The sequence below is a fragment of the Drosophila subpulchrella genome, chromosome X (genome assembly GCF_014743375.2).
Source record: "Drosophila subpulchrella strain 33 F10 #4 breed RU33 chromosome X, RU_Dsub_v1.1 Primary Assembly, whole genome shotgun sequence".
NCBI lineage: Eukaryota > Metazoa > Arthropoda > Insecta > Diptera > Drosophilidae > Drosophila > Drosophila subpulchrella.
In genome coordinates, this window is record NC_050613.1 from 9,104,129 (window position 1) to 9,132,093 (window position 27,965).

The following is a 27,965-nucleotide window of genomic DNA, read 5'->3' on the forward strand; positions in this document are numbered from 1 at the left end:
GTTTTTATTTTTCTTGGGTTGGGAAACTTTCTCTCAATTTGAAACCCCGTTTGGAATCGATATAAAAACATTAAATAGTGTTGTATGGTTTAATTGTTTATTGTTTGGCGGCTAGTCTTTAGCAAGGCCGCTGTAAAGGCGTGTCAACGGGGAAAAACATTGTTTTTTAACGCCCCTGCTGTTGACAAGTTCAAATTGCATATTACATATTTACAAGTTGCTGGCGTTGCACATATACACACACAGACATTGTACAGTTGGGGGAACCATTCGGGTTTATATATATATATATATAGCGAGATATACGTTTTGGGACATACGTTTGGGAATACAGGCGCCGATTGCACGTTTACGAGTTTTATAAAAATATGCTAAAATTACTCAATAAAAAAACACGCGACGACAAAAGAATAATGCATTTTCTACAACAATCAGGAGTCGCTGAGGATGTCCTTCAATATCGAGCTGGAGTTGCGTGAGGGTGCGAACTCGTTGGAGCCCATGGCCAGGGACTGTGGTGATCCACCCATGGGAGGTGTTCCCGGAGTCGCTGCATCCTGCTGACTTGCCAGTGGCGCCACATTCGGGATTTGTGCATTCGTCGGCAGGGGAAGAGTGGTTGCGGCGGCGGCGGCGGAGGACGATGAGGAGGAGGAGGTGGAGGTCGTGGCCCCGTCCACCTGACCCGACATGCTCAGCAGTGTGGGTCTCGACTGCAGTTGCGCCAGCGGCTGTGACTCCTGCTCCAGGAACTGGACAAAAGCCTGCACCAGATTGTCATTGCCACGCGAAGTTCCTAAATCAGAAGGTACTCATTAATATGTGTTTCAATGCTTTATAATCCCAGTATCTCACCTGAACCCGTTGCTGGAGCGGCACCACCACCCAGTATGGAGCCCAGCCAGCTGCTCTGCTGCTTATTCAGGCCCACCTTGTCCGCCTCCTGGGCATTGAAGTCCAGCACGGAGGAGATCATGCGCAGCACCTGCTGCTTGTCGCCGGCATGTCCACTGACCACATAGCCGATGAGCAGGCTCTTGATCAGGCTCTTGTCGATCTTGTCCGTCTGGCTGCTCTCGCTGCTGCTGAGCCGCTGCTCCAGCTGGCCATTGGCCTCCTTAAGGCTCTCCACTGGGCCACAGAAAGAAATGAGCACATATGGAAAGAAGGATTAGTATGGAGCAGGACCAAGGTGGATGCAAAGTAGCTGTGTGTGTGTGTGTGGTGGTGGAGTTGGAGGATCATGGAAGGCACATCCGTGGGAGAGAAGCGCGCGCGTGGTTTTGTGGCATGCGGTTAGTGCGATCGGTGCACGGCGTAGTATGACATAAGTACTGGTTGTTGGATTTAAGGCACACCAGTACCTGATGTAATACTCAACCGTACAGACGCTGCTCCTGGGGCTGTCATCCTCTTCACTCCGCGAGGGATGGTAATGGTGGGACCTCTACTCGTTGGATTACTCTGCTCCGGCGGCTGGATGGGACTAGACTGGACTGCTTTCAGCTGGCTGTGGGCTGTGGTCAATGGCTGGGACGCAGGGCAAACATCACTTGAACTCGAATGCAAATGCAAAGATCGAAAATAAAAATAACAAACTCAAGGAGGAAAAAAAAACAAGATTGGGGTAACGAGTATACGACAACGGAAACAGTTCAGACAGCATATCCATACGATATTTAGAGGCATAGGGAGATAGATACGTACAGAGGTATATATGCATAATGTAGACATGCAGAGTAGATATAGGCAGATATATAGGCTATATATATATATAAGGTGTGTACATAATAATGTGGCATATGCCGCAGTCTCGAGCAATCTCCAATTGCAAAGTGAGTGCGTCAAAGGCTCAAATCGCTCACATTTACAAATTGAGATTATTCAATGCTGCAGATACAATTGGTACTGTTTTTTTTTTTTTTTTTTGTTTGGTACGGATTACGGGTTACGAATTACGGATAACGGATGGTACGGTTTACGGCTTTTACGGTTTGTAGAGGTCCTCGTGTCTGGGTGTCTTGTGTTCAAACACTCATATTCATAGCTTGTACATAATCATAATCAAATCAAGTCATAACCAAAGTAAGATTAAATCAAATAAAATAATAAATGCAAAAGATACAAAAATAGTTAAGCAACAACGCAGCGGGCAACAACATATACGTGATTAAATAAAGATACAATCATTTGGTTCACAATATAGGTAGAGCAACAGGGAGTTAAAGCTTTCAGTGATCTACTTTGTGTGGGTTTTAAAAACAGAAGTGCAGAATACTACAAAATGTAATTAAATAAAAATGTTTAAGCACTTAAAACGATAAATACTGCAAACGTTTTTTTCTGACACTTTTCTAATTGTTTATGGGTTTCGCACAACATTGAAACGATACAAAGATCTAAGACAACTACCAATCAACATAAGGATACATTAAATATTTTATAATTAGTCGTAAAACATTGAAGGTGCCTTGTTTCGAGCGGTTTCTTGTGGTTTACAGTGGGTTTTTCTGTGTGGTTTGAGTGTATACCCAAGTATTTTCTTGTGTGGTGCAACATTAATGGGTTATTAGGAATTACTACTTTTCAGGGGGGTGGTGGGGGTTATTCAGCTGTTTTCGACGGACACACAAGCGGACAAATTAGTCGTTTACCTGTTGTGAGGTGAGCAGTTAACAGCCAATACAGTTTTTATTTGCCACGTGCCGTAGGTGCGATCTAACGAGTCTTTGGTTTTTCTTTGTGGTTTTTCTTGTGTTTTTTTTTTCGTTAAATGTTTATTGAATTTTTTTATTCGTTGGTGTTTGGTTTCGGTTTTTGCGCTTTGGTGATAAAATGCAATTCAAAAAAGTCGATACCAACTGAAATTCCGAGTGTTTCATATTTAGGCTTAGCTCCCAGAATTACCAGCTGATATTTACCTTTGAGAATCGTGTGAGGTGGCACTTTTCTCTTTCTCTCTTAATCTCTTACTTTCCCTTTAGCATACTTTCTTTCATTCTCAAAAAAAAAGCAATAATTATAACCTAAAAACTTATTTTTTTTTTAAATGCGTGATTTTAGTGGGAATTTACATTTGTTTTTTGGTGCAACACCGTGGGTTAAGAACATGCCGGGGTGCTTTAACAGGTTTCTGGGTTAGTCAACAGAATCTGGAGGATATACACACACAGGGAGCTCCTCAAGGGAGCTCCTTATACCGCCTCAACCACCTGATGGTGGTTCATCCTCCCCCAACCCTCAACCAGACTCACCTTCATCCCGCAGCACGGCGATCGTCTGCTGTCCGGCCTCCAGCTGATCGGAGAGCCGTGCGGCAGCCCTCAATCCCTGGTTGGCCTCCGCCAGCTGCTGCTGCAGTGCACCCATCTCCAGCTGGAGCTGACCTTGCCGGTCCAACTGGGTCTGCATCTCGCGGCGGATGCGCTGCGTGGCCATCTCGATGTCGTGATCTTTGTCTGACATGGTTGCGGATCTTCAGTTAGTACACATCGGGCTTTGGATGGGGAAAGGGAAATATATGTATAGTTACCATTTTGGAACTGCTCCAGGGCACACTGGAGATTGGTGAGCGCCGCCTGCTGCTTCAGCTCGCGATCCTCGTACTGGCCCAGTTTGGCCAACAGCTCATCCCGCTGCTGCTGGAGCAGGGCGTGCTGCGCCTGGAGCGTTTCCGCCTGCTGATTGGCTCGAATACTGAAGTTAAAGTTGTAGAAAAAAATATTATAAGGTTTAAAAGCGACTTTCAAGCGTTTAGGTTGGGTTATTATTATATTTATGTATTCTAATATTTTTCATCCCTTTTTTTAATACACCGAATACATAAATGGCCTGCAGTTTAGCTGATCTAAGCCAAAGCTTTCAAGATTCATACCAGTATTTTTTTTTATTTATTTATATTTACTATGTGCTATAAAGCCACACACAGCCATTTTCTAATGCTCTAATTTAATTGTTTAAAAAAAATTTTCCGTTGTTAATAGGCATCAAATTGATACAAAAATTTAAGGTTCACAATTGCTTAAGGTCCATAATTAAACCTAAACTTTTCCCAAGCTCAATTCTATTATACTTTTTAATGCCTTCAAATAATCAATCAAGCTCAAATACTAAATAGGCATATTTATAAAATTCTTCAAAGTTTTTCTTGGTTCGATATTTTTCTGAAAGATTCAAATGAATAAGATTAAACTCTGAACTATTTTGTTTTGTACTTTAATAATCAAGTTCCTAACTCATTAGGAAATCTTTTAAAGCTGCAATTTTGGAACCCCAAAACTATTTTGTCTTATATCAATCTTGTTTTCACTGGATGAGAAAAGGACTCTTATATAAGAGCACCCAGTGATGACAGACTAGCGACTCGAAATTGATTTTCCAGCTGGCGATAAAGCAAGCTACCAGGCATGCGGAAATATGGCCGGCAATTTGCACGGTCCAATTTCGCCGGAGGGATGCAGTGGGTGGGTGTGGGTGATTGTGGGTGGTTGCAATCGTGTGGGAACATGTGGCGAATGCAATTAGCCAGCTTCGGTCGCTTATCGCCGCTGTGACTAATGGCGGCCAGCGCTACCCAAGGTGACCCCTTCTCCCGGGCTGATTGCTTCCTACCTGGCTGAGGTGTAGGCCGTGCTGGACTTGGACACCTGTTGTTCGAGGACCGCTTGACGGGATCGTGACTCCTCCAGGTCGCGCTGCAGCTCCACGGTTTCCTGGGTGTGCAGCTCCTCGACCTCCAGCAGATGCGCGCGCAATCTTTCCAGGTCCCGCTGCACATTGGCCTGCTGCTCCTGGGACTCTGCCTGCTGTTGCTGCAAGAGACGCTGGTTGGTCTGTTCCGTCAGCAGATTCGTGGTGAGTATGTCGGACTTCTCCTTGAGGAATGCGATCTGATCCTGCAGCTTCTCGCGCTCCTTGGCCAGATCCTTGAGCTGCTGCTCGAAGGGCTGCAGACGCTGGATCTCCGCGTAGTACTGGGTGTTCTCCTGGTGCTTTTGCTGAAGCGCCTTGATCAGCTCATTCTTCTCCTGCCCCAAGGCATCGATGGCCTGCTGGAGTTGCTGGCTTTGATCTGCTGCCTGATTGCTCTGGAGTTGTGATTCCATTTTCTGGAGCTGCAGTTCCTTGGCCTGAAGCTCTGCTTCCTTGGCCCCGAGCTGCTCTTCTTTGGCCTGGACTGCCTCTTGTAGTTTCGCCAGATCCGCTTGGTAGTTTTGTATTTCCTGCTCCTTGGCCAGCAGCTGCTCCTGAAGCTCCTGGATTTGGCTAGTCTGCTCAGAGCTAAGGCCGGATTGCTGTTCTTTGTTGAGGAGTTGCTCTTGTAACTTCGTCTTTTCCTCACTAGCTTCTAGTAATTGCTGTTGGATCTCAGTCAGCAGGGCTTCCTTTACGGTGAGCTTCTCCTGGCATTCAAACAGTTGACTGGTTGCCTCGGCCAGCTCCTTATTGATGGTGGTCAGCTGTTGGTTCTGATCCACCTCCATCAACTCCTTCTGCTGCTCCAACCTGTCCTGCAGTTGGAGCTGCTCCCTTAGCTTCTCCTGATCGGCCTGCAGCTGATTTTGGATTTTGGCCAACTGGATTTTGTGCTGATCTTGGCTGGTCCTTAATTGACTGGACTTTTCCTCCAGTTCCTGTTTAATGGAGGTTAGTTGCTCATCTAGACTCTTTAGTTCCTCCTCTTTACAGAGCAAAGTTTCACGCAGCTGTGAAAGTTCTACTAGTTTTTCCTGATCTTCCTGGTTTTTCTGCTTTTGCATAGTCAGCTGCTCCTCATTCCTTTCCAGTAGTTTAGTTTTCTCGTCCAGTTCTTTTTTGGCAGAGTTAAGTTGTTCCTGCAGCTGCAATTGCTCCTGTACCTTCTGCTCCATTTTGGCCAGCAGCTCGCTTTCCAAAGGAGCCTTTTCTTGGCTGGACGTCAGTTTAGTTTCCATTTGCTGTTGACAGGACAGAGAAGCCTCCAACCGGTGCCTGGCCTCCTCCAGCTGAGCCTCCAATTGGACGATCATCTCCTCGTGGTGCTCCTCGATGGTTTCCAGTTTGTTGCGCTTGTATTTGTCCAGTTCGTTGAGCAGCAGCTCGTTGTTCTTCATCAGCTCGTCGCACTGGAGGATGTACTGCGAAATGTCCGCCTCGAGTGTTTTCTTCTCGTGCTCACTGACCAGCTGTTGGTTCTGCACATCCACCAGGCGCTGCTCCACCATGTCCAGGCGGTTCCAGCGCTCGGTCAGCGAGTTCCAAGCCCGCTCCAGTTTCTGCTGGGGCTGCGAGCTACCCAAACGATCCTCGATCTCGGCCTGCAGCAGGGCACGCAGCTTGTCCAGTTCGTAGGTGCCGTATTCCGTCGTGTCCGTGTCGTCCAGATCCGTAATCTCCTGCTTCTCCTCGGCAATGGCCTGTCGGAACTTGGCCTGCGCTATGCTGGTGTCCAGTTCTTGGCGCAAACGTTGATTCTCCTTCCGGAGGGCGCCCAGCTGCTCCTCGAGATCTTGGGCGTGCCCCTCCTGTTCGGCCTCGGCATGGAGCTTCAGCTCCTGGTTTTGCACAGTCAGTTGCTGCAATCGCAGCTGCAGATCCAACTGGAGCTGCTCCTTCTCCGCCTCGCTGAGTCGCAGACGCTTCTCCAATTCCGCGAGCTGGTCGCCCAGCAAATTGATGCCCAGCTGCTTTTCAAGCTGAGCATCCTGCATCTGTGTGTTGGTCAGAGTCAGTTCCGAGATTTGTGATTCCAGGGAGACGAGGCGATCGCGCAGCTTCTCCTTGGAGGGCGGTGAAGTGACCTCGGGATCTGGATCGGGATCCGAGCCGGAAGCGGAGCCTGAACCCGTCGCATCCGCCTGGCGCACCACTATGAACTCATCCTCGCTGTGCTTGCCCGTGGAAGAGCTGTTCGATGAAGACTCCGAGTTCTTCTTCTCCTTGGCCAGCCGAGATTCCTCCAGATCCTTGAGCAGTCTGTCGCGCTCCGTTTCCGCCAGGCGAACGCGTTCGATGAGCTCGGCATTGTCCTGGCCCCGTTTGTCCAGCAGCTCCTGCATTTCGGCTAGTTCCATAATGCTGCGCTTTAGCTCCGCCTCCTGCAGCTCCACCCGGTGCTGCAGTTGCTCCTGCTGCTCCTTGGCCACCGAGGCCGACTGACGCAGTTCGTCCAGCAGCTTTTGCTGCCTGGCATTGGCCAATTCATGCTCCACCAGGCGATCCGCTTGCATTTGCTTGAGATTCGCCACCTGACCCGCCAGCTGGGTCTTGTGCTCCAGCACATCCTGCATGGCCAGCTCGTGCTGCGAGTCCAGCTCCTCCAGCGAGGCATTCAGCTGTGTGTTGAGCTGCTCCAGCTCCGCAATGCGATCGCTTAGCCGGGCCACATCGCTGTTTCCCAGGGCGACGTCCACGAGGCCCGACTCCTTGGCCCTCGTTGCATCGCCCGATCCTGTGGCCCCCTTCTCGTCGCCTCCATCGGGCTCCCAGCACCAGCTGTCCTCCACATTCTGATCTTCATTCTGTTGTTGCGAAAGAACATAGATGGAAAAGGGAAAAAAGGACAATTAGGCCAAATAGTTTATGTATTTAACGTGTTTTAATTTATATTTTTAAACAGATGGTTTCTTAAGCAATATCAGTTAGATAACTAGTTACTTAAAGGCGGTACATAAATCTTCATAGAGTATTAACACAGTTTAAGGGGGAATTTTATAACGTGTTAACTCAACTGTACTTAAATCTTAATATTCTCGACTAGGTATTAAGATGTATATATTAAAGGAACAGTAAATCATAATAGTTAAGCTTATCGCTTTAAAAATAATAATTATATATAATAATTACATCTTGTTACCTGACTTTAACCGATTTTTTAAGCAAAAAAAAATCGCTAAAACATTCCTTATAATAATTATTCTTAAACGTTTTTTAAGCACAAAAATATTGCTAAAATATAATAATTATTTATAATTATTATAGCTAATTCTTTATAATTATTATTGCTAATTCTTTATAATTATTATTGCTGTAAAATAATAATTATAAATAATGATTATTTTTTAGCATTATTTAAATTATAAACAATGAATACTTTTATATTTATTATATTATTTATTTATTTATTATATTTTTTTTTTTTGGTGATATCTTTTTGTTAAAAAAAAAGTTAAAAGTCAGATTACTTATTTAGCAAGACATTCTTCAAAGAGTTTGAAATTTTATCGGCACAAGTGAATCAAGGACCCCATTTTCAATGTTTAAGTACATTTAAGTACATTTTGTTATATGTATTACATATATTATAAATATATATCCCAGGAATTTGAACATAGATATGAACTAAACTGTACTCAAAAACCCATGGGTTTGGATTGGCTGGGCCGTTTTCACAGCTCGAAGCTCATTATATCCTAGCCGCCAATCGGAGTCTTCTGGCACCTGTTGCGCATGCGTCGCCCACTTGGCCACCCACCGCCCAGTCGGACGCCCCCCGGCCCCCCTCCTCCTGACCCACTAGAAAACCAGGTCAATTGACAGACGCTAATGGCAGGTGGAGGAGTCGGAGGAGGAGGTTCAGGTGGGGACGACAGGTGCAAGTGCCGGCGGCAAAGGCAGCGCGTGAGACATGCGCGCGTTAATGAGTTTATGGATGAGTTGAGCAAAGATGGCCGCCTCTGCCTCTGTCGCTGCCTCTGCCTCTGCCGACTGCGACTGCGACGCTGACGACCCTCGCGATAAGGTCCCAGCAACGAAATCCCCATAAAACCCATGACGAGACCGCTTAGCGGGCGCCAACAAAATGGCCGGAGCCGTAAAAAATGGGTTAAATAAAATTAACAAAACAAAAACGGCAACGTGAAACGGGCCACGAAATAAATATTTGAGTAAATTACCAGTTAATTAAAATTAGTTCAAACGACATGCATGTGTCTATGCACACATCTCTCTATTCATGAAGATGAATCACAGCGGTACATTTTGCAAGGCATTTAAATAAATTAAATTGTTTGGAATAGGGTTTAGCTAACGATAATCGAAATAACTGATACTTTTGAAAGCTGAGATGACTGCTTTGCAAAAATTACTAACAAACCAAGTGTTTTTTTTCACACTTTAGGAAATATTTTATGGTCTAATTAGGTCTTACAATATGTATAGCTCAGAACTTGTAAGATACAAATATATACCGAGTTAAAACTGAACATTATATATATATATATAAATGGAATAACAAGAATATTATGTTATCCTGAATAAGCAAAGACTTATAGTTACAATAAACCGCATATAGTGATAACATGATCCGAAAAACTGATCAGAAATCCTAAAACTCCAAACTTGTAAGATACATTTATATACCGAGTTAAAACTGAACATTATATATATATAGCTTCATTTTAAATGGAATAACAAGAATATTATTTTATACTGATTAACCAAAAGACTTATAGTTACAATAAGCCGCATATAATGATAACCTGATCCTAAAAACTGATCAGAAATCTAACAGACACATGAGGATAAACAATCAAATGATCCAAAATAAACCGAAAGAAATCCTGAGGCGAAACTGCCAGAAATACCATTCCCACACTCGGATCTCGTAACATGCATATAGACATTTATGTATATAACCATAGCCGACGATCCGTTGTCGCCCTGCGCTTCGTTTGTTTGTTCGGCGGCATTCCGCCTTCCCGTTTCCAGTTCATGAGTCTGTAATTATACCCTCTCGGTTATACCCGGTTAGGGTATCGAAAGGCAGAAAAGCCGAAAAGACACTTGTGCAAACTGGGTTATCAACATTAACAGCTTGCGGTGAATGGAGAACGGAGAATGGAGACCAAAGATCGAAGACTGTAAGCCGTAGACTGGCGACCAAAGACCGGAGAACGACTTGCAACATGGCTGCCATGTAGTTTGGGTGTGAAAAACACTTGTGTTTCGTTAACAAATATTGGTAATATTATTCACGCTCTCCGGTCCGCGATCTGTAGAGGCCGTTTCGAGACCCCGATCCAAGCGTCGGCGATTCCCAGTGCAATCGATCAACTTGCGTCTTGCCACCTATGATATGATATGATATGATACATCATGATATATGTAATCTCTACGAAGGTGTACTTTGGGGCTATATGGGCGGGTCATATAGAAAGATATGAGGCCGGGAATAGACAAACGCACTGGAGCAGCCATAAACGAGAGCGAACCCACCGAAAATTCCCGCCTCGATAAGATAAAATGGTAATGTTGGCACAGGGGTTAAGCAACAGGTTGTCGGCGCTTTTCGGGGTTTCATGGAGGGTGCGGAAAAATGCTTGGAATACGACCGCCTAGCAACCGGAAGTTCGCAAGAAATAGTTTCGCACATAGTTTGTTTTCCCCAAAACCAAATGTGTCACTTGCGTATAAAAGAAATACAGCTGAAATGTGATAACGCAAATCTAAATTTTAAAGTAAAATTATATGAAACAATATCACGTTTCAAGTCACTGAGAAACCTACAAATGTTGGGTCTGCACAGCCTTTCCGGTTAAAATTTAAAAACGAAAGGCATTACAATTTTGTTTTTATATTAATCAGATGACCAGTTAAGTGTTGTCTTATAAAATAATACTTGATAAGAACAGTAATCAACAAAATCCTTAAAAAAGAACTATAAAAACCCAATCTTTTTGTTATAAAATAAAGGTTGTGGTTTTTAGTTTTAGTTCAAGCTAGAGATGCTTGACTGTTGGCGAAATACTTGAGATCTAGTTAAGTTGACTGGGAAATTAATATATAAAGCAAAAGCGGAAAGTGTGCAATTATCGGGAAATACAAACAGAAATGTGCGGAGCATTGCTCGATCAATATTAATTTGAATCGCTTTCGCTTTAGTCATGCCACCCCGCTGACGTCGTTTCCAAGAGCCAGGAATCGCAATCTTATCGGTGCCATGGCACAAAGATATCAGAAGACCGCCCTTTTCTCCGTACAGTGCGATTTCGTATTTTGTTTATAAATAAACTTTATTCGAATGCCTGCAAAAGGGTTGCTTGCTTTTTTCTAGAGGCAAGGCCCCGCGATGAGGTTGATTCACTCAATACCACACCATACGAGACGATCCGATTCCAGCAGTACCTCACCAAACTTCTGTACTAGTCTAGGATCTGGTAACGCGACTCGGGGTATTCGGAATTCGAATCGGAATTGGAATCCGAGCTTATCAGAATGTGCTCTACTTTGGGTCGTTGGCTGGATGTGTTTCTGGTGTTCGGTTCCCGTCACTCCGCAGCGAAATTCAAACACTGGCCATACCGGGAATTCTGTGTCAGCAAACTTGAGATTTCCGAGGGTCCCAGAAATCACTGGGAACAATGCTGAGCTAAGTTCTTCGTTATGTGCCTATAAAAACGATTCGAAGGGGTATCGAACAAAGGGTAATGGGACTGGAGACATAAATATACCCGGATTGTTTAGACAATTTGCTGGGAATTTCCTGGTAATAAGATATCAACAGATATAAACATAACATTCCAGTTAAACATCTATAAGAAAATTGACTAATTCGGAGTGCAAGTAATATAACAATTATGGCCCAAATCTCTATTGGCTGATAGGAATATAATCGAAAGTGACAAATTTCCAGATGGCCGAAACAATGGCGATAAGAACTAACTCAATTAGGGTGGTGCTCCACCTTGATATGTTGCCCATGGAAAGTTTCAAATCCTTATCTCAGGAATTCCGATCCCCATTTCGTTCTAAAGTCGGCCGTCTGTCGGCCTTTCGGTTAGACTCTAATATATATCATTCTGCACTGAAGATTGTAAAAGAAACGTGCTCTTCTCTAGATGACACAATCTACAGTGGTTTCAAGAAGAACATGTTCGTAATTAGGTAAAATCTATGACATAATCTAGAACAGAGATTTATTGATTATCCATCAAAACAAAAAACGGTTGCTTAAATATTAAATCAATAGAAATAACAAGTTTATAATTAGAAATATTTGAAAAAAAAGTGTCTTCTAAAAATTCTTCCTTATCCCTTTTTCAACATTTTTATTACTGGGTACTCTGGTTTTCACACTTTTAGATTCTTTTTTGCTCACACTATTCTAACAATTTAAGTTGGTCAAAAAATAATTAAGTGTATGCAGTGCAATAAAACGAAGAGGAAATTACATAGTTAATAAGAGGAGATGTCAAGATGCGGCAAAAGTCGAAAGTCAAGGCGGGCTTAAACGGAAAAAAGATGAGGCAAAAAGCGAGGAATAACTCAAGTTTAAGCCAAGTCACTCTCGAGTGTACGGCGACCCCTGGAACCCCGAGTCCCTTCCCCTTGGCCCCCAGCTAATGGGCATTATTAACTGACGGCAACAATTACATTTAGCAACAACTTACAGTTTTTACTCGTCAGCTGAGCGGCGATTTTCAATTTCGATTTGGCAGCTAGGCAGTAAATTCTGCCTCTGTTTTTTTGCGCTTTTCTGGGTTTTTCAGTTTTTTCGTTTACTCAGTTATTCCCGTTGTTCACAAGTAAAAACAAATAAAAAAAAAATTGGGTTGTTTAACAAAAAAAATGCTGGTTCGAATAATGTTTTCACTTGATTTCGCGTTGCTAATTTTAAGCAATAGACGGAAAAAATAAAAAGTTAAACTTTGAGAGTGGCAGGGTTCTTTATACTTTTTATCTTCTAATTTTTAATGGGGCGGTTTCGAAGGGGTGGCAACGCCGACGACGGCGCAGACGCGGTAGAAAGCGGAGCGATAATACCGGTACGTCCAATCCGCTGCGCGACCGATCGACGAGTGATCGCTGTGTGCAACGCGCTGCGGGAAATAGCGAACGGCGATCGCATGCGACGGAACTGCAGCCGAAGCTGAAAACGAAGCCAAAGCCGAAGCCTCCGCTACGAAAAAAAAAAGAAACACGAAGCCCGACACGAAGCGCAGTCGTAGAGTTAGCGTTAAGAGAAGAGAGAGGGAGAGGGAAGAACACGTTAGATGGCGCGAAAAAGGATCACTATCAAATCTACAAATTGAAGAATACTAAAATAAGAAACATTAGAACGTTTTAGGGTTCCAATTCTTAACCTGAAATATATTTATAAATGATATTAGGACGGGAAAGGATCCTCAAAAGTCATATCTCTAGTTTTCCACTCGCTTAGCAAATCTGAAAAGAGCCACCTATCGAAAAGATATTGCCAACATATCAAAAGCATAACTATTATTAAATTACTTTCTTAATCATGTCATATTACAGTTTCACATCACTTAATGAAAAGGTGTTTTGGCGAGTACAGCACTTATTTCTAATAACCTTTCTTGCTCTGTAACCATGATTTTACAGATATTAATTCTAACTGTCTCATCAAGCAATCTACTTAATAAATTAGATACATATATTAATATAAAATAATTTTGATCAATACAATCTCTTACCGACAAAGCTGAAAGGATAATACAATCAGGACTCTTAGTTAACGATTTTGCCCTATCTCAGGTGTGATTCACAACTCTGATTCACATGAAAGCTATAAAATCAGAGATAAAAACCGAATAAGGTGGGGAGATAGCACCGACGACGGGGTTAATGGATAAAATGGAAAGACATTTATCATGGGAGCTGCTCCGTGGCGTACATAACCTCACTCGGCACCGAGTGTGAGTATATATGGATATATAGCGATATGCACACGTAGCCAGCAACTTCGACTTGCTCTCCATTTCAAAACTCAAATAATGCGCGTCGGCTATTTAACTTGAAATTAAGCGACGTTTGTTGTTGTTGTTATTTATTTTCTTTCGTTTTTTTTTCTTTTTGTTGTTTAAAGAATTGTTAATGTATGTGTGTATTGGTGTTGTTGTCGCTGTCGTTGTCGCTATTGTTGTTGTACCGCTGGAGACGGCTTTATTTGCTTATTTTGCTCATTTTGTTTGTTCTCAGCGCTCAGTGCTGTGTGCTCTCTGCTTTATGATCTACGATCTCCTCAGTCGTCTGTACCGCCTCTGCCGCCCCTCTGCCGCCTCGCCGACAGTGCACCGCCCGTCAAATTCACCTACAGTCCAACAACTCTATCACGATCTTGTAACAGTGCAATTTCGGAAAATTTCATTCTCTACCGTAAGAACATAGAAAAAAAATTGTTTCAAAATTTTTAATTTTATAATTTTAAGTCACCGGTTGGAATTGAACATGGCACTTTCCTACGAAAGCTCATTAGTTTATTTTAAAAAAATAGTAATGCTTCTACAGTCTTAAAATTATATACCAATCTTGGTAAAACTTAAAATCAAAAAACAAGGAAGAACGCTATAGTCGAGTACCTCGACTATCAGATACCCGTTACTCAGCTAAAGGGACCAAAGGAAAATGGAGATATGCAAGCAGCAAAGCGAGATTGAAATGCGCCACCTACCGGCGGTAGACAGATTTAAGCGTTGTGGGCGTTAGAGTGGGCGTGGCAAAGTTTTTTTTTGGATTAATCGATAGGTATTGACAAGACCAATAAATTTCAGTTAAAATTTTTGATGTAGCGTGAAAATTGCGGGCGCCACAGGTTTGGGCGGTTTGTAGGCGTTCTAGTGGGCGTGGCATATTCGCGTGACAAAATTGCGCTGCGCTTAAGCCTAAGGAATCTAAATCTGAAATCCCATTTCTCAATCTTTGATATTTTCCAAGATATCCGCGTTCATATTTACGATTTTTTGAAGTTTGTGGGCGGTTTGTGGGCGTTCAAGTGGGCGTGGCAAACTTTTTTTTGGGTCAATCGATAGGTATTGATGAGAACAAGACATTTCAGTAAAAATTTTTATTCTAGCATGAAAACTGTAGGAGCCACAGTTTTGGGCGGTTTGTGGGCGTTAGAGTGGGCGTGGCACTCTGCTGAAACAAACTTGCGCTGCGTAAGAAGCTCAGGAATCTGCACGCCTAATCTCAATAGCCTAGCTCTTATAGTTTCCGAGATCTCAGCGTTCATCCGGACGGACAGACAGACGGACAGACGGACAGACGGACAGACGGACATGGCTAGATCGACTCGGCTAGTGATCCTGATCAAGAATATATATACTTTATGGGGTCGGAAACGCTTCCTTCTGCCTGTTACATACTTTCCGACGAATCTAGTATACCCTTTTACTCTACGAGTAACGGGTATAAAAATTAGTTCACCATGTGGAATCGAACTCGCTCCATATACATATACGAATCTTGTTGAAACTTAAAATCAAAATAAATGTAGTTCACCATGTGGAATCGAACTCGCAACAGCGCTCCATATACATATACGAATCTTGTTGAAACTTAGAATCAAAATTAATGTAGTTTACCATGTGGAATCGAACTCGGAACAGTTTGGTTTATGGGTTGTTTTATGGTGATTTTAAAAATGAAAAAATTAGCCAAATAATACAGCATTACAAATTTTCAAAAAAATTTCCAGATATAGACGTGGGACTGTATTGGTCTCCACTTTTTTTTTAACTTCTCTTTCCTGTTGCGAGAGCGTAGAGATAGCAAGTTATTAAAAGAAAACAAATAGTCAAGATATATCGTAGATATATCCACGCACCCATACACTCTTGGAAAAGGTTTGGCTTAGAAAGGGATGGCAGGATAAGCCGCCTCCCCCTTCCCTAAAAGATATTATATAGATATTACGTGCCATGTAGATGACATGTAGAGCTCCTTTTGCTTTTTTCGGTGATTAAGGAAAACGAAACCCCATATTTTGGTCTTTTAGCTGTGCAAGCACAATTCGAAATTATTCTTTCGGCTATATAATATTGGTATACATACATACCTATATGGGGTTCTAGTGGTATGAGCGAGTGTTCCATATGGCCACGTCGTTGACTTTAAGCGGGCTGTTATTACTGGTGTTTTTGGTATTGTTTTTGTTGCTGCTGGCGCAATCGAGCGTCTGTGTTTAATTAGCAGATAAAAATACAGTCAACCCATGAAGGTAGAAATATACCTACAAGCGCACATACACTCGCCTAGAACCCATAGAGGCCATCTCTTTCGCACCTTTTTGGTTTGGAGGCACTATCAACGGTTGGGAATAATATATATATATATGTATATACACTTTTATATACTGGCAGCAAACACGTTGCAGGCGTTAATTAGTTTTGGGGCTTTTCTTTTATCAGCAATAGCGGGGAAAAACAACTGTAACAACAGAACAGCACTAACAAACACACAAAACGCTTTTCAAATGCATTTCGTTCTGTTGCGAATGCAAAGCGAATCGTTAAAAGGGGGGACCCTTAGTTGTACTTAGCTTCCTTGTTCCACATCCATATCAATCGGGCGTGCAAGTTAACAGTGGCGTTAACATGCGTTAAGTACCCCTGCGTACTGGGTACAGACCCCCCCACCCCAAGAGTCACCGTCTCTGTGGCGCCAATTGTTCAAATCGATTGTATAATAAATACTTCCTCCTACCCTTTTCGGTTTCATCTTCGGATTGTTTCGTTTTTGTGTGGATACTCTTTCTTTTTTTTTTGGGGGGGGGGATATGTCCAAGAGAACACCTTTGAGGGGGGTAAAAAAAACTAGAGGTATGAAATAGGGGGGAATGGGGCGACCCCACTCTGTATTGAGGTCACACAAACTAAACCAATCCATGGGTGTGGTCAAAAGGGAATTTTAATATTCTTCAAATAATAAACTCTCATAGGTTTTAGAATCAGTTTTAAATAAGGATATTCTTTTCTGGAATTATTAAATATTAAAAAAAAACCCACATATTTTCTAATTAACATAACCATATCCCATTAACAATAAACTTTAATAGGTTTAATATCAGTTTTAAATACGGAAATTCTTTTCTGGAATTATTTCATATTGAAAAATAAAAAACCCACATATTTTCTAATTTCTACTTCATAGGGTGAAGTAAATCTGAAAATATTTTATGGACGTATTACCCTAAAAACCTAATAACCTTTTGATTCCCCCTGAACTTCAAATAGAGCTATCAAAACATTACCATATCCCATTAACAGTTCAAAAACTAGGTTAAGTCCCCCCATTGAAAGTAGCACCAACTACACCGCTGTCTTAAACAGATACAAGATGCTAACGAACTGCAAAGATAATAAATATTTAAATTGTATTTTATTTGCACACGTTCGATCAATATGTGGAAAACACGGTACCAGCACACAAAGGCGGTACGTGCATAAGTTAAAGAAAGCGGTCACCGAAGGAGAATTAGAGAAAGATACAGCTGGAGACCCAGATGCGGATGGCCACTGGCGGATGCGGATACGGATACGATTCGAAGATGGATCGATGACGAAAGCCAAGCTCTGACGTCGCCAGTCCAACAAGATCTAGAGTAGATCGGATCGGATCGGTCGGGATACGAAGAAGTCGAAGTCGAAGTCGAAGCCAAAGAACGGAGAACGGAGGTAAATGGGCACTACATAGCACTTGGAGAGCGATCGGCTAGGTGCGAGTATCTCTGGATGGATAGATACTAGTTACCTGGCAACGGACCCCATGGAAATGGAAATGGACATAGAGATGGAGATAGAAAGATGAAGACCGAACCGCCGGCTCTTGTGTTGGCATTCATTTAACACATTGCTGTTAAAATTCAGACAAGAAATCAAATTCAAATAACGCGCTTCAATTCGGTCGCACACAGGCTGTTCGTTACCGTTCCATTTAAGATGCAAAGATGCACACCTCGAGCATAGACGCGAATATATGTATATGGGTTCAGATGAAGTTTAGGATAGAGATACGTATATGGTCTCGACTTTGAGTGCAGCGAGTACAGACGTTTAAAGAAAATCAGCATAATTTGGAAGTACCTCACTACAATATTCAGATATATGTATCTTTGCATTGCATCATTTTAAAAAAGGTTGCCCAATGTTTCTATAATTTTTACCTACCTACAAAGTCTATTTTTCTTGATCCTCTTTAATAGTTTCTATGATATATTATATCTTATTTTATAGGGTTTATTTCATAAAATTCGGATTTTCTTTGGTATTCTGTATTTGTATATACTTTTGGGATACTTTATTTATTTTTATTAAAAATGTATACTTCTTGTGGGATACGTTCCATATTTTTCAGCCGAAATCCGTCCATCTTATCTCTGAGATTTCCTTCCCATTTACCTGTTTTCCTCTGTTCTCGTTTTGGGCCAACCAAGATCCGTTTAACGATAACTAAATGCAAAGGCAAACATGAAGACGGGAAAATAACTTTTCTTGTACGCAAACAAATCCCATTTCCATTTAAGTTAGAGCAAACAAACTCTGGTTTTAGGAAAATTAATGCACAGCGTTGTTAAAATACTGATAATGGTTAAATAAATAACGTTAAAGTTGATATAAAGACATGGGATTTTAAATATTTTTAAAAACGAAGTAACAAATATTAAGGATTTTCCTGGTGAGATACTTTACAAACTATAACTTTTCCATTAGCTATGCCTAACGAAAACCCTCCAAAACGGGTTTACTTTCTGCATTAGTTTTTCGGGGTCTGTTGGAAAAGGCATCAGTGAAAATGGCTAATTGGAAAATGCCAAGAGTGGCGGGGAAATCGCTGCGTTCGTTCGCTCAATTTGTTCGGCTATTTTATGGACTATGGGCCATTTGGGCGTTCTAGTTTTGTTTTTTCGTACTCGCAGGCTTGTTCGTTTCCCTTTTTCGGTTCGTTTTTTAGTTGAAAGTTTTTAGTTTCGTTGTTCGAAATTTATACAATCTTTTGTTTCTGTATTTTGTGGCTTCTGCCTTGGCGTACAGGTGAACATATTTCCATTTGCTGTCGTCGCCGACTGGTGTTTATGCAACTGCGCGACTTGCCAATAAAAATCACCGAAACGCAGCCCCCTTCGACCACCCCCGCCCCCCCCCCCCCCCCATTTTCTTGGCCGCAGTAGTTTTCCAGTGCAAAAACTCTGGGCCATAAATATATGGATGCTTAAATTTCGTCATTTACGGCCCGACTGGCCTGCAAACGAAAAATCTTTTCATAATTTAATGCTTATTAGCATTTGTTCGCCAGTCAGCCACATTTTGTCGAGGGGAGGGGGGGACTTTGGGGGGCTTTTGGCGCAGGGGTGGCGCTGCGTAATTGCTAAAAGGGGGTGGGCGGGAGACACCTGACCTAGAGCCACAAGCCAACGTTGCCAACGTGGCCAAGAGGAAGGTTATGAGAATTGAGCCAAAGAACAAAAAGAACACAGCCCGTAGACAAAGCTAAGGGGCTGGGATCGGAGGCCCCCAACTAATCCGTCAATCTTCGATATAAATCAGCCGAAAGAATGCCACAAATCTGCCAGCAGACGGGGCTTGTCGAGCAACTTGCGTGACAAATGCATTTTGGCCAATTTCGATAACCGAGCCACATGGCACAGGCGTTGCACGGAAATCAGGGGGATTCGGAGGTTCGCATAATGAGATCGTTTGAGGAAAGACTATACACTAAACACTATAAATATTTATATCTTATAATATATTTAATCTCGCTAAATAAGACAAACTGAACTAGTTATATGTCTGAGAAGAGATACAAACAATTTATAAGCCAATATACTTATATTATAATAATAAATTATCTATTATAATAGAACCCTTCGATTAAATATAGAAGAACCCTAAAATTATAAGTGTTATTCATGTTTAAGGATCAAGACTGATTATCAAATTATTTAATCAAAATTATGTAGAATTTCCATTAGTGCACACTTGTTCTATAAAAAGGCGATTGACTGTCCGTAGCTTAATACTCGTATATGGTGATGGCAATCCTGCCAGGGCTTCCTTCCTCATTAAATTTAATCCTTTCCTTTGGCCCCCTTTAAAAGGCGCCCCTGCTCTTTGAGCCCGAGATCTGCATGTGCATCTGATGACTGAAATCTCAGGAGGTGGCTCCAAACACATGCAATTACATGCGAAGGTTAAAAGCGACGCCAATTGAGCGACTCGCTGGTGGCCATGGCAACTCTGGCAAATGAATAGCAACCCCCCTCAATGCTCTACGCCCCTTCGACAGCGACATTTAGGCCTCAAAAGCTGACTCGGCTCGTTAGAAGCACGCGAAGCTAAATGGAAACGGAAATGGACGTGGTTTGTGGATGTGGATGTGGATGTGGATTTCGATGTGGAAGTGGAAGTGACTGAGAATGAGTTGGAAGCTGAAGCTAAAGTCCCCATTCACAGGCAGAAAATTGATTTGGACCAAGATTTTCGGTCCGTACTGTTCCCCCGCATTGTTCCAAAGTGCCAGCCAGACGCTTTTCATTTCGTATTACTACACTCATTCGGGAGGTATATAATTTTGCATACCTTCTTCGAATTATAACAAAAACCGATTGGAAAATAAATAAGGAAACACAATTGTAAATTAAATCATGGGAGTCAGCAATGTAAACTGACTACATTTGAAAGATGAAAACAACTTTATAAAATAAGACGGTATCGTTAAATAATACAGAAAATAAAAGCAATTGAGATCAAAGGTTAAATAGATCTTTTCATAAGCGTACTATTGTCCGTTAATTTCTTCTGTCTTCTGATGACGAAAATAAATTCGAAGTTTAAAGTTCAAACTTTGAACTGCAGTATTTCGAACATGATGTTCTGAAAACATCCTTTTTTAATAATTTTATCTTATTTCTTATCTTTCTTTCGATGTACCTAATCCAAACTTACTTTTGATCTAAAAAATTTCAAATCAATGTTCTTGAAAGAGCATTTGCAACGGCGGTGCCCAAACTTCCATTTAATTTTCTAGCTCATTTTGCGTTTTCCACGTTTCACCGCTGCTGCTGGAGTTTTTGAAGTTGTTGGTGGCAGTTAGTGAAAATTGGCCGCTCGCTTCGCTGATTGTTTATAGGAACCCACGGGCAGCCGAACAATGTCAGTCATCAGCAACAACAAATGTTATAAAATAATTGCAGGTCTCCTCTGACAGCAACAGCAGCAACAGCAACCACAGCAGCAGCAGCAACTTAAACTGCAACTGCAACTGCACTTAGCGACATGCAACGTTTGACATCTCATTGGCCGAGGGTCAGTTGCTGGGAAAATGGGGGCGGGGTGGTGGGTGGTTGGGTGGTTGGGCGACGACAACAACTGCACTAAAATACCAGCCACTACCTCGAAAAATTGTCATTCTCATTCGTGCCCAGATGAGCCCAAATACAACGACAGCAGCCATTTGATGATTGCATTATCATCATCGTCATCATCATAGCTGAATGATTTCGCTGACCATAGTGCAGGTCCAAACAATAGTTACTACGATTATTAAGTACATTATTAAAAAAAAGTATGAACAGTTCATGGATATATCTGTGGACCAAGAGTTACCCTGCGGAAATTCAAAATAGAGCAGGGGAATTAATGTTAAGGAAAATTAGGAAAAATTGATATAACAAAAAAAAGCATACATATGTGGTATTCCCATTTCTTTATCCAATAACCAACATATGAGTATAAGGATATTTAACGATCTTAGACAGCCTCAGTGCTTCTTAAATGATTTAAATATCATTTGATGAACGCTTGAAAATATTTCTTATAAATCGATCATTTTTTGTAGTCATCTTAAGTTCGAACCCAAATCTAAATCATACCACAAATCGTTACTCGTTGGGCTCTGAAAAATATGTGGATCACTAGCGCAACACATGGAGGTAATCTAAAGCATTTATGCCATTAAAATAAGTGCAAACTAAAGAGTACTCATTTAATTCAATTTAAAGGCAATCGAAAACTTGTGCGACTTTATTACTTTTTTTATATATGCTTGTTTTTAGGAAATTTGCTCATTAGCTAACAGGAAGCTGTCTCTAATTAGTAGATTTTAACCCTCAATATAATAATACCATGTCGAATTTGCGAGGCCTGGGAAGAAGGTTTGAAAAATACGAACGAAAATGCTTAGAATAATGACATATCGGACTTGGAGACCTCGCGATCCGTAGCCAATGGGGAAATAACGCCCACAGTCCCCCGATTATTGGAGGGGGGAATGGGGGAGCGCTGAGGGTGATCAGGTAAAGTGAGGTAGCAACAAGTGCAGCTGGGACACATTTGACACAGTTTGGCCGAGCGTAACAAACCGCGTTTATCAAATGGAACTCGATTCGGTTTCGGTTTCGCTCTGACTCTTGACGGTTGACGTGTCCAAAAAAATGGAGTAACCACCTGCCAACAGCCCACCGGACCAGCCCCCACCCACCCACTGACCCCAACGGGTGAGCCAACCAAGCGACCAATCAGCATTTCCGCTCTAATGAAATCTGTGCAAGATGAACGCCATCAGGAGGGCTCCATGATATGTACGATAATTATGATTATGCATATGCACAAAAATATTTGAAGTATATACAGATGTATATAGCTGAATGGGCGATAAGCCGGCAGTAAAGTAGGACTTAGTCAGCCAATATGACGAATATGCCGTGTTTCCGGTGCTTAGTGCCATTGAGTGGCGCCATCTGGTGTACCGAATTCGGTAGAAATGGGAACGAACCAATTTTGGGTGTATAATGTCAAAAAAATATGTTCTTTTAAATTTTCATTACATAACCTACCACATAATGTTCTTGAAAAATATAGAAAATGACAGTTAGGGCATTTTAAAAAAAAATGATATTTTTTAAATAAAATATGTTTTATAACTACTTTCCAATGAACATGTAAAAGTACAGTTTACATATGACTAAAATAGGATTTATACCAATTTTTATTATTTCTCCTTATGAATAGCTACCATTATCTTTCTATTTATACTAAATATTTAAAAAACACAGTTTTTAGAATTAAAAAAGCAAATTGAAAACCAAGAAAATTCCATTTAACTAAATAGGAAGATAATTTGTAAATCAATTTTATGACCTTTTTTGAGTTTCAATTTAGTTTAACATAGATAAAAGTACTTCGATTTCAATTATTCTGTAAAATGCAATAATGTGTTTCAGTGACTATAAACGTAAAATAAATAAATATATGTAAAATTCTACAAATTCTTCTAAAATTATAAGGTTAGCTTTAAAAATGCATGAGCTATTTTCGGCCAATAACCAGAAACATAAATATTTTCACAAGTATATTTGTCTATTTAAACTGTCTCTCAACAATGGACTTTTGTTAAAACATCTCCCCCAATTCCCCACTTTTTGTAAGCCCATTATCAACGCCAGGTGCGTGTTCGCTGCCTCGTGTCGAGGGTTTTTTGGGTTTTAATTTTTGACCGTAACTGCTGCTCACCAAATCATTGCGTTTTTAAATTTGACAATTAGACTAATTTCCCTGCCTGTTGCATATGAGAATGTTATAAAACTACATAGATTTCAACTCACCCAAAATAAATACCGAAAAGTACACACCAGAGCACACGGCAAAAAAAAACTGCAGTCGTCGAGAGACTTCCGGCAATAAAAAGTTAATGCAAGAACAAACAAACAAAAAAATTCAAGAAAAATTTACAAAATGCGATTGGCCTCGATTTTAGAAAATTTCACACGATTTTCAAATGCAAATCGCGTTTATACTTGGTTTTTTCTTTTTTTTAGTTGAACGATTTTTAGGCCAAAGCTGAACACACCGAATGAGAAGGAAAAAAAAAACTGACTAGAAATTAACACTTTATGCGGGCTTTTTTATGAAGGGCCCAACGTGGATCGATCACACGGAACCGAATGAATGGCAGCCAGCAGGTGAACCGGGCTTTTATAGGCGCCCAGATCCAGCCACCAACCCCTTTCGATCCTGGCCAGCTTGGCCCGGATAAGATAACCCGAACATGGTGCGCTGCAGATGTCCCAAATGCCCGCCTAATGGGGATGATAATGGTTGGCAGGAGCAGATTGCCATATCCATGGAACTGGAGTTGGGGGATGGAGCTGGGGGATGGCGATGAGGGCACACTTATCGCCGGTCGCCTGGCTTAATTATGCAAAACAATATGGTGACCCAACTATCGATCCAATAGATAACCACAGAGATAGCCCAGACAGAGAAATCAGGAAAATTATATACCAACATTAATGAAAGGGTACTGAACAACAAAATAGTAAATGACACTAAAACTTATACACCTTATATATGAAAATATATAATAACATTTTATTTCCCAAAAGTGTAAAAGGAAAATTAAAAAAAGTTTTGACCAAAACAAGTAGCAAAAACTTAAAAACAAACAATTACACAACTAAAAAAACCTTTAAAAAATGGTTAATAGAAAAGTACCCTCTAATAGATCCCAATAGTTTACTTACAGATAATACAAATAGATAACAGTTTTTCATATCGATTTCTCCAATCGCTGTCTGTTTAGATTTCGCCTGTCCCGATAAGCACTTTGTATATATTTTATCACTAAATATTAAATGATGCAATTTTCTCGTATATTTTTATTCGATAGGAAATAATTTTTACATTTCCGATAAGCTAATCAGAGACATGTTTATATGGAAGATTAGTAACGATGGGCGAACGTATATACAAATACAAGGTTTAGATCAAATCAACTATATAATGAAGTCACGTTCAAATGGTTTCAAAAATATATGATTTAAGCTAATCAGGAATCGGGAATATGAGGCCAATTTCAAAACTGTTCTTGGAATTAAATGTTAAACTAAATATGTATTTAATTTCAAATTTATTTTTTAAACAGTATCATCATAACGTTGAAATTAAATAACAGAAAGGGAAATCATTTTTAATACTAAATTTATTATAATTTGAATTAAAAAAAATATATACCGGGGCAGTTTATTATCAGAACCCAGTGATCCGTTGACTATTTGTAAAATAAAATTCCAGGGCACTCCTAACCACTGACCATGCCGACCTTTGAAACTATGTTAGTCATATTTTTATCATAGCGATTTTCACAATATGTTTGTAAATAAAATAAATTGACAAATAAAATCAATCAAAATGCAAGCTTAAAAAAAGGCTTTTAATATACTTGAAAAAGTTTTGAAACAACAAACATCATCCCTAATATTTGTATCTGCATATTGAATCTGAACTCTCCAGATCGAACAGATATTCTAGTTTATTGGTACATGTTATTCAAAGCATTTTCGGAACCACTGTTTTTTAGTAAATCAAATGCTGTTTATATATTTTTGATGACCTGAATGGCTCTTCTGCCATAGGTACAGTTGTGCTTCAGGGAGCCCACGAGCCCCCCGCATAAACCTAAATAATGGTATAACCAACCCCGTAACCCCGTAGCTTCGTCGGAAATCGCAGGCACTTAGGGTTGCGTTTTAGCGACTTGCCTAATCAGAAATAATTCGGTAAACTAAACAAGCAGCCGTCGAATGGAGAACAGCGATAGGGTTAGCTGCACGCCCAGATAAGGCCAATAGGCATATAGGCACATATGCATAGGGGCACATGGGGTGATCGAAGAGAAGACCAGGGATTTATGACAGCCAGGCAAATACAGCCGAATGTGAAATCAAATAGAAATTTCATAATTTCGATTTCCATTGCCTTGCGGATGTGCAGCACGGGAAAAAAATATGATACATTAATAATAAATAAAATAGATATTAATAATTTTATTATGTCGCGCGAACCAAATAAGAATTTTACTTTTTCCCAGAAGAAGGTAACAAATTCCCGGACTTGAAACCAGCTTTATATAATATATGTTCAGTCTAAACAAATATTATTTTGACGTTTGAACATGAAATTAAAATGATTGAAAAGGTTTTCTTTTTATGGCCTTGCAAAGGGATATATAATTTTAAACATAAGTTTGCATAAGTCAGTGAAAGGGACATTTCCGGTCCGATAGTTCTTATAGTTTCTAAACAAACTAGCTCCTTAGTTTTAAAGCTATATCCCAGCGGTATCCATAGGACAACTATATCCTAGTCCCGATGAGAACGATCGGATTTTGGGGTGTGACGATAGAAATTTCAAAGTAAATTGTATAAAACAGGAAGCCAGGAACAGAGGTATATCCATAAATGCGTAGGAACAATCGGAAAAGTAAAACCAAAGTGACAAATACTCATATTACAAAAGACATAAAGGAAGGGATTCTCGCAAACATCAATATAAATTTTAACATAATTCCGATAATCGTCTTTTACGATTTTAAAAAACTTAAATAATTAAAAACAAGACAGGAAACTAACTTTGGAAGCAAAAGTTTCTATACCCTAGCAGTTTGTTCCAAAGTAGCCTCCTTTCTTGTTTAATGGTAACAGCGGATAGTGATAAAGATAAGGTCAAAATATATACATCATCTCCCCATAAATTCTTGAAGGGTTTTCTGCAAAGCCCTTTGGCAATATACCACTCAGATATCCATGACTTATGCCTGAAAATCTTGTGGTGATACAGAATTAAGCATATTTTGGCGATCTAAAATCATTCAATAGCATGTTACCAGATCATACCGCATCAAGATTTCTTTCTGTGTGGGCCACTCGATGTGGCATCAGGTAAAAATGAGCGGTGCAGATAAAACTGGGGTAATGCCGACTCCTAGCTTATCGCAGTTTAAATATTATTTCAGGGATATGTGGCCAAAAGCGAGAGCGAGCTGGGCTTATCGCTGCTCATGCGAGCGATAAAGCCTGGCAAACACACTCCACGCTGGAGTGTTGTGTTTCCTGGAAGTCGGAGTGCGGAGTGCGGAGTGGGCACCGGAAATGGCCTGGTTGCCAGCTGCAGGTCCCTCTGGCTCCCATCGTCACTTACCGATTGGGTTTTCCCGGGCAAAGATGTGCTGCTGGTGGTTACTGCCTGCTTGGATTCCTGTTTGTTTTTGGCCAACTCGCGTCGCAGGGCGGCAATCTGGGGGGGGGTGGGTGGAATGGAAACCATGAGTGGAGAAGCCCCAAAAGTGCCAGTGCAGACCTACCTCGCGATCCTTTTCCTCGCACCGTCTGTCCAGCTGCTCCTTTTGCTCCTGCGTTTCCGCCAGCAGCTGCAGAGCTGTCTTGGTCTGTTGTTCATCCCCACCGACTTCTCCTGCTCCCGCTCCATGCGCTCCCTCGTACTCCAGATCCCCGGGTCCTGCCGTTTCGGCCAGAACCTCCTGGGCCAAGTTGGTTAGCTGGCCCTTCAGCGTGCTGAGACTGCTGTTCAGCCACGACATCTTCGCTGCTCTCTGCTGGGCGGCGGCGTCGAAAGGGGGGCGTGGCTCTGCTGGTCAATTTGGGCCGTTTTCGATTGGCTGCGCTGCGATTTTAGGGGAATTTTGCCTGGTTTTTTGGATACTTTTTGCGTGGCAGTGGCACAAACTGCAGCTGATTTTGTTATTGTTATTGTTATTGGCCAGTTATCGATTGGCGATAGGCAAGCTGGCCGATGCGTGGCGTGGCAGAAAGCTGGCTGCTGCGGCACCAAGTGCCAAAATTCAAAATTCATTCGCTCTTTTCAACGAATTACTAAATCCATTACTTATCTATCCATCAAATTAATCTATCTGATGGGACATACAAATAAAAATATTGCTTCAGAGCTATTCTTAAAATAAGCAAAAATGTAAATATATTTTGAACTTTATTTTCGTTGATAAGGGTATGATTAAATGGAATTTTCAAAATCAGAAATGTAACTTTAATTTCCATTTCGATTATCGGCAAGAGATTTCTTGGATATTGACAATTTATATATTTTAAATTTTACATGTTAATATAATTATTTTAAAATTAGAATAATTTTACATATTCAGTTATATTTTGCATTTTTATTTTAGGTCTCTATAACATACAGTGGTCGGCATAAGTATTTTGACAAAATAAAAGTTAAGTATACTCATAACTTGAATTTACTTCTTGTAAACTATAGGCATCAATGGAAAGGTAATTTCAATGCCGTTTGAATGATACAATACATTTCTTTACCCATTCAGTACTTATTGAAAAGGACAAATTTGTGTAAATCAACTTTTAAATTTTTTTTTCAAACTTTTTTCCTCGACTTGAAAACTTAAACTTTTTGATGCAAAAAGTTTCTTCAAACAAAAAT

General features: G+C 41.0%; 1 protein-coding gene across 2 annotated transcripts; it reads right to left on the bottom strand.

Moving 5' to 3' along the window:
* Window positions 1-75: 75 nt before the first annotated feature.
* Window positions 76-27,254, bottom strand: LOC119555998 (trichohyalin). Of its 2 annotated transcripts, XM_037867729.1 has the most exons (7): window positions 26,854-27,254; window positions 26,691-26,786; window positions 4,612-7,499; window positions 3,533-3,696; window positions 3,255-3,458; window positions 856-1,131; window positions 76-796 (listed from the first exon to the last, which is right to left on the bottom strand). In XM_037867729.1, exons 1-7 carry the CDS (start codon window positions 27,088-27,090, stop codon window positions 432-434), a joined length of 4,230 nt encoding a protein of 1,409 aa, XP_037723657.1. In that variant the 5' UTR covers window positions 27,091-27,254; the 3' UTR covers window positions 76-431. The 2 variants fall into 2 exon arrangements, with proteins under 2 accessions (XP_037723657.1, XP_037723658.1); XM_037867730.1 differs by lacking the exons at window positions 26,691-26,786; window positions 26,854-27,254 and adding an exon at window positions 12,369-12,761.
* Window positions 27,255-27,965: the final 711 nt, after the last annotated feature.